This window comes from Athene cunicularia (genome assembly GCF_003259725.1).
Source record: "Athene cunicularia isolate RWA chromosome 8 unlocalized genomic scaffold, athCun1 chr8_part1, whole genome shotgun sequence".
Classification (NCBI taxonomy): Eukaryota; Metazoa; Chordata; class Aves; order Strigiformes; family Strigidae; genus Athene; species Athene cunicularia.
Genome location: NW_020799109.1, coordinates 13385287 through 13392761, shown reverse-complemented (window position 1 = coordinate 13392761; position 7475 = coordinate 13385287). Strand labels below are relative to the sequence as shown.

Here is a 7475-nt window from a genome sequence, read left to right as displayed (position 1 = left end):
AGGGCCACCGCGCACCTACCGCAGCCTCCGCGCTCCCGCCCGGCCCGCACCGGCGCCGCCGGCAGCCGCTGGGCCGTGCCCGGCCCCGGGGAGGCTTTATAGCCGCGGCCGGCGGGTTACGGCCCAGGGAGAGCCACCGGCTAAGAATAGCGGTGTGACAGCCCGCCGGGGCCGGACCTGTGAGACGGAGAGTGCCTTGGGCTCACAGCAGCGCCTTTCTCTGGAAACTTCACAGAGCAGAGGCAGAAACATGACTTTATGACATCTGAATACATTCCTTTTCCTGCCTAAAGATGACTGGTTTCCTGCACGTTCCGCTGCAAGGGCTCCAGTGCAGGACTCTCTCCTTCCTATCTCACCCGAACTGTGTCCGCCACACTGGAGCCCGACTTCCAGCTGGATTATCAATATTAGGACGATAACCACATGACCTTAGGCTTTGCAAATCTGAGCAACGGCCAGCTAAATCAAAACATAAAATCTGTTTGTTGAAGGTCAGCGTGGAGCTTTGCCCTAGTACCACCCTCAAAAGCACTGCATTCATGTTTCTGAGGCAAAGGCACAAGATTTCAGCTTTCGGCTCTCAGTAAAATAACAGTTTTCAGCAGATGAACACATACATAACACATATATAACCAAACTCGGGCAGATCAAAGCATATATACATTGCCCTTCTACAGCAGTAAGCATTAGACACTTTACATTCTCTGTTTCATTATTTATATTACCCCACAAAGGAAGTCTTATTCCACAACTGGACCTCACTGGAGCAGTTTGGTTTGGAAATAACCCCGAAAAAACTCATCTCCTAAAAGCGAGAAAAAGAGGCCACAGGCACAGAGAGATGACTGCAACTGAACCATTCTGGTGAGAACCATCAGCAGGGATGGGGCCCGCTGCCCCACCACGGCCCGTGTCACAACGCCTGCACACTGCCTGCAAGCCACGACAGCCAGCCCCAGGCTGGGGGTTTCGTCATTTATTAAGGTGTCCAGCCCAATCACTTTCTGACTTCCAAGACCAGAAACAGCAATATCTGGCTTTTTGGTGGATCACTGGCCTATGAGTTGAAAATTTATCAATGCTGTGGACCATTTAATAGAAGCAAAATTAAACAGGTTGACAAAATCACTTTAAAGTAGACAGTTCAAAAGATGTTCCCATTTCATTTTTTTCCCCCATGTATATAACAAATTTTGTAATAGCTGTTTTCTGTTGGATTTCAGGGAGCAACTTCCAACTTCAAGATGACTCACTGGTCACAAAACTCCTGCCATATTAAATAATTTTGCATTAGATTTCAAGAGTTGTGCAAATCCAAGATTTCAATACAGTTATATGACCAACAGTTGTTTCACTGAAATATTTTATTTAATATACACAGCTGCAGTTCATTTAGGCAATAGAAAGTTCACAAATACACTTACTCTGACACTTGATTTGACACATTTAGTTTGATATAAACCAAAGACTACAAAAGTGAAGTATAATAATCATTAAGAACACATTAAAAATGAGATTATTATTCCAACTAAATTACAAATGATATAAATATTTGAATCTTGCATAATCCCTACACATTCAACATTTCCAATTTCAGGAGTACAGTTATGGCAGCAGAGGATGGCTTTTAAATTTAGCTTGGTCTTATTAGCATGGAAAGTGGCATTCCAAACTGTTTTAAAATTTGGAGATTATAAACTAAATTCTGATTTTGATTATGAATTCACTGAAGTAGAATTGCATCATACTGTCAGTGCTCTGGTGCAGCTCTGGCACTCATGTTTTTAAAGACGGTGGATCTTTGACGTTCTTAAGCCATACGGCTGGTTATCAACAGATACTCCTTATATGACTTCTAACTAAGGTGTATAAACCTTAGGTTATGAAAGAACTGATTGCAGCTATCTCCCATTTAAATTTATAGTTCTGTCTCTGGAGTTAGGAAGGAAGAACATATGAATGCTTTTTGGGAAAAGGTCCAAAAAGACCCAGAGGTGATCAAAAGCCTACCCACATGAACCTGCACATTTCCCTCTTCTTCTCTCTTTTTCTCCCTTTCTTCCTCCCTCTCTCTTTCTTCCGTTTTTAACTGTTTCTGAATCAAATATTTGTTGGTGGTATCTTACACTACAAGATACTGTAATTCTTATTTTGGATGGGAAATACATCAGTTCAATTGCCAACCCAATTTTATGGACTTTTGAGAGCTTTACAAGTGCATGGGAGTGCTCCTGATTTAAAGGGATACGTTTGTTTAAGCCAGATATTATCAGGTTCTTACCCACCTTCTAAACATATTGATGCTTCATTAGACCTTTTTCATTCTTCTGTTTTAAAAAATCCTTTCTGTTTTGACAGAAGACCAACTATTAAATTATCTGGAAACATTTATCATCTCATGTGCAATGCTGTTGCACTTTCTTCAGAAGCTTTTTATAAATAATATGAAAATGGCTCACTTCAATATACACTTACTTCTGTGAAAAAGTACATTTCTGCCTTTCTGTGGTGAATGTTAAGGTATGATTTTCTTATATCATTTTATTAGACCAGACAAACCACAGCAGACAGTTTCTTTTGACACACTGCAATCTCCTCTGCGGTGGATATGCCATTTACTCTGTTACTTCTATTTCCAGCTGTTCCTATTGATTCTGAACCCAACAACACAACTTACTGTTCCACATAATTTCATTCATAGATTTGCAAAAAGCTGCCAAAATACAGATACTTTTGAGCAGATAAGTATGTTTAAGCTAAGACAAGATGGGTGAAAAAAATGTCACTTTCCAGCACTGAGGATACACTTTGTGCATGGAGCATGGTGCCAAGTCCAGTGACTTGAATGGTGGAAATAGGCCAACAGAAGCATTTGGAATTTCTCTTCTGTTACACATAGAAATATACTTTTTTTAATAACCTACAATCAGTTGGCTTTTCACAGAAGTCATATGACACATTTTCATAATTTTTATATTTATCAAATGAGTACAACAAAGGAGAAAAATGTCAGCTTCAGTAAAATCTACAGAATTACACAGGCACTCCTTTTCTAATACCATCATTTTGGGTTGTGTTTGCAACAAAAGTTGAAACGTTTCTAATTGAAGTTTGTTTCAATATGCTAGATTTGAGCAGCATGCTTCTCAAGTATCCGACTATTTCGAATTACTCCATCCTTACTTACTCTGTATTACCTGACGCAGGATAGATTCCCGTGGGCAGATTTTGGGTGGCAAAGCATATATAAATGTAGTTTAAGAGCCTAAGCTCACTATGAAACATTGCTTCAGTTTACACACATTCAAAGATCATCCTCACTGATTACTTCTAGCACAGAAAAAACCATCACTGCAAATCCCTCTTACTGTTCTGTGCTCCTGTCTAAAGCTCAGGATTCCATACCCTGAGCCACGGTTTTTCATTGCACACAGATGGCCACAATTGCTTAAATTTCCTCTTAAATAGACACCTGACTTCCTACAAGGAAGGGGGGAAGACAGAAATGCTTTTAAATTATAAAACACCACCTTCATTTCTGTTTCATGATTAACAAATCTCATCATACATCTTTATGTAAAAATATATTTTGAAATGCTACATATGAACTGAGAATGGTATTGGTTTCTTTACCACCACTATATAAAGTAGTAAGAGTTTGAGAAAAAGGAAAAGTTTTAAATCACCTGGTGAAGCTAGCATAGCTTTTTGAATATAAGTAAGTGCTTTCAACCACCTTGATGATGTTTAGACATTTTAAAACAAAATAAAGTAAAAAATACATACTGGAAGTCATTCCTGCCCAGAAGGTGCCTGCATTTCCCGCATTGCTTTTTTACACTGTAGTACAAAGTGACTGCTTACACCCACACAAATGTAATTTCATGGCAGTGGAAACATGTTCACTTTTGTGAGTGTGGTTACTTTATTGCATGTTCACATGAATATGCATGTTCACTGCATATACCCAGTCAAAACACCTTCTAGATCTAGACACACAATGATTTGGAGACTCTGTAATGAACATTCTGTACTATAAGCCTTTAAAGGAAACAACTCCATCAGCTTCACTTACAAATTATCTGTGCAAAAGTACAGTACTTCATAAATAAACTTTACCCATATATTACGGAAAAAAGCTTTGGGATACATTAAGTATAAATACAGTGACAGCTGAGCTGCAAAATTAATTTAGGTAAATGCAGTAATATGCTCACCAGTTCTTCTCACAGATGTACATTTAACCTCCCTGAGTCCTCTTCCATACTTAGCAACATGATACATTTTCAGATGCTTGCTCAGTAACAGCAATGATAGCTTCGGCGTTAGAGAAATAGGTGTGAAGGAGTACGTCAAAGTGCACTCCCATCTCATTTATCATGGATTTCAAGCTTACTGTACTTTTGCTTCTAAAAGCCCACTGGTCATGACATGCCCATGACCACTTACACAAGCACTGACATGTCTCAGTGAATCTGCTCCAAGATAGGCCATTAAAAGTTCAGTGTGTCGGATTAACAGTTGCATAAGATCTTCAGCCAAACTCTCCATAGTTGAGTATCTCACCTTTTCAAAATCAAAAATGTCTTTGAGGAAGAAAAGCACTTGATCCTAGCAGGAAAAAAAATAAGAAAAAACCTTTATTCACTTATAAGAAGAAAAGAAGTATGCAATGTTAGCTATTTCTTTACATGTTTTCTAAAAACATCCATTTAGGTATTCTTTAGGTACAAAGGTAAAAGTGTACTAAAATAGACCTTGCAAAACAGTTCTAGGCTTTAAAAAAATTTTAATATGAAAATATTTATTTTCATGGTTTCTTATTGTTAGTCTTAAACTTAGGAAAATGCAAATATATGCCTATAAATAAGATCCCAATTTCTTTTAATCTGGAAGGGTTTTTTTTTAAATGAAGATAAGTGGTAATTAAAAAAAACGTTGCAAACCTTGAAGAAGCAGCATAGGTCATAAAGGGAATTTCTAGGCCCCAAGAAGCCCCACGCCAAAACAGGGCTGATATGTTCACATATGGCATAGAAATGTGCAAAAAATCCATCAGGCACCTAGCGATGTAAAAATTGTAGACAAAAGTTACACACTAAATTTAGTATAAATCTCTATTACATAAAACTAATCTTCAGAAAAGCCTAAAACACCTGCTATTTCAGGGCTGTAGTAACTTCAACTCCTTTAAGTTATAGGGCAACCAAGTGTCATGTTTTAGAAAAAGTTTTTACTTCACTGGTACTTCGTATTTTAAATATTTTAAGATTAATAGGCATAATCCCCAAAAGATCATGAACAATCTGCTCTGACTCCCATACAACAGATGAGATAATTTTATTCAGTTATTCCTGTTTAAGCCCCTATACACTATGTATAGTTGAAACCTTGCAGGTAAGCAAACTGCAGTTCTGACTGGAAAAAATTACACCTTACAAGAATCAATGTTTAAGTCTAAAGAAAAACACAAAGTATCTGTGAATGTCCATCCTGTTGTTACTTTTACAACCTAGAGGCACTCATAAAATATAATATAGTTTAAATTTATGTCATATATGAATGTACAGTTTATTTTATATACTCATAAACATACATTTATCATTTTACATCAGCTAATTTATAAAATAATAAAAATAGAAATTAATCATAAATTAAAACATAAAATACCACATAAAGAACTGTCTGTAAGTAAATTTAAGTTCTCTCTCTTCCAAAGACTTCCATGGTGCTTAACTTTATCCACTTCTGAATGACTCCAGCAGCACTGATGAACTAGGCCCAAGGAGTAAAGTTACACATTTACAAACTTAAAATATTGAGACTTTGGTATACAAAGGAACTACAGAGTAAGGCAATTAGTTGTGCAGTGCAATAATGATGAAAATAATAGGTTACTATGACATCTATTTTGGAGGTATAATTCCTTTATATAAAACTAGTGTAGAAAAGATCTATTCATATAAAATATAATATAGATATACACACACATAAAGGGATGCAACATCTCATACCTTAAGACATAATGGTAGCTGAGGACCTTTTACAAAATACCAACTGCCACTGTAAGGTACTTTTTTAATGATTAAATATGTCTTTATCAGTTAGGAGTCACGTAAATAGCTTTTCTTAGAATCAGAGAAAGGTGTCAGAGCCAATCACTTGAGCAGAGGTTCCTCACCTGCAGTATGCAAAACCACTTCTAATGACTAGGGATGTCCTGCAGCAAGCCTCAACTCTGCTGTTGGACTGGCTATCACAGAGGAGGGGCATTTGCCTCCTAGGTCTAGTAAAATCCTCCAAAGGTCGAAGTAAGGAGCTGCCGGCACAGAGGAGTTCTACTTCAATATCTGCAGAGTTCCTTCACTGAGAGCTCAGGATGCAGCAGGGGGCTGAGGGAGGCTGCAATAGAGTTCCTGCCACTGGCAAGGAAGATGGTACTTCAGGTAGGTAAAGGAACAGGACTGAATTTTATTTAGCTGTGGAGATGATGCAGGGAGACGTAGCGTAAGCAGGTGAGATACAAGATTAATGACCTTGGTCTGCAAAAATCCAAGGTGCATGTGTGGGGCCATAAGTCAGAGAAATTACTGCCACCACTGCTGATGGGATCTAAACTTGGTTGAAAAACCTTTCAGCTACGACTTTTTGCCCCATGAGCTAAAATTCTACAATTAGCAGCCTCTTGCCTAAACAAACACGATTACAGGATTAAGGATTGATCTGTAATTTATTTTGCCAAACCTACAAACAGAACTTCAAATTCTTAGGAGCTGATTTGTAATTTTGGTCCACATAATTTGCAAGGAAACTTAGGCAACTTACCTTCATTTGCTGTCTTTTCTGCTTCAGTACTGACCAACAGCTTGACGCCACAGCCTATATGTAAAAAGAAAAAAAAAAAAAGCCCCAAATCCTCTGTAACTTCACTATAAGAGAAATTAGTTTTCATCTCAAAAGAAGTGATCTGTGGAATACTGTATTTCTGTATTTTGGGGATATATATTTTCTTCAGTCTCAATGTGATAACACAACGTTTAAGACTACAAAACATCAGCTGATGCAAATAAATAGTTTTATATGTAATTAATATTTGTTATTTTCAGATCTAACGCAACATTTTCTTTAGTTTAATTCAAATGTGATTTGGCATCCTTGACTGATTTTACAGTTGCAACAGTTAGCAACATTCACTGGGTTTAACTGAGGACCACTCATATACCAAAGTGTGTGCTCAGACATAAGTAACTATTTTAGATATTAAGTAGTATGTGAACACATTGAAATGTCCTTTTTCATTTTAGCAAAAACATTCCTGCAATAGCTTCAGATTCAGCTAAGGAGTTTTGTCCAAATATGGACCTGTGAAATACAATATACCAGTATCAGTACTAGGCTTTTTCCCCTCATAGCCTATAACTATCCCCATCTAATTCTCCTTCAGTACTGCAAGATCATTTACAACTCACAAA

At 37.5% G+C, this 7475-nt stretch overlaps 2 protein-coding genes across 6 annotated transcripts in view; both read right to left on the bottom strand.

The window, feature by feature from the left end:
• Positions 1-155, bottom strand: part of NEXN (nexilin F-actin binding protein) — a 23008-nt gene extending 22853 nt beyond the window's left edge. For 2 of the 4 annotated variants that reach the window (XM_026853934.1, XM_026853946.1), the window contains exon 1: positions 20-128. The gene's annotated coding sequence lies outside the window, so the exon portion shown is untranslated. Of the gene's footprint in view, positions 1-19 lie in introns of all 4 variants that reach the window. The other 2 variants (XM_026853951.1, XM_026853947.1) reach the window with 2 other exon arrangements.
• A 1194-nt stretch (positions 156-1349) lies between these two features.
• Positions 1350-7475, bottom strand: part of MIGA1 (mitoguardin 1) — a 45091-nt gene continuing 38965 nt past the window's right edge. For both annotated transcript variants that reach the window (XM_026854275.1, XM_026854274.1), the window contains 3 exons: positions 6829-6882; positions 4950-5066; positions 1350-4614 (listed from right to left, as the gene is read on the bottom strand). In XM_026854275.1, the coding sequence (XP_026710076.1) occupies positions 4396-4614; positions 4950-5066; positions 6829-6882 (390 nt within the window). In that variant the 3' untranslated portion in view covers positions 1350-4395. The remainder of the gene's footprint in view (positions 4615-4949; positions 5067-6828; positions 6883-7475) is intronic.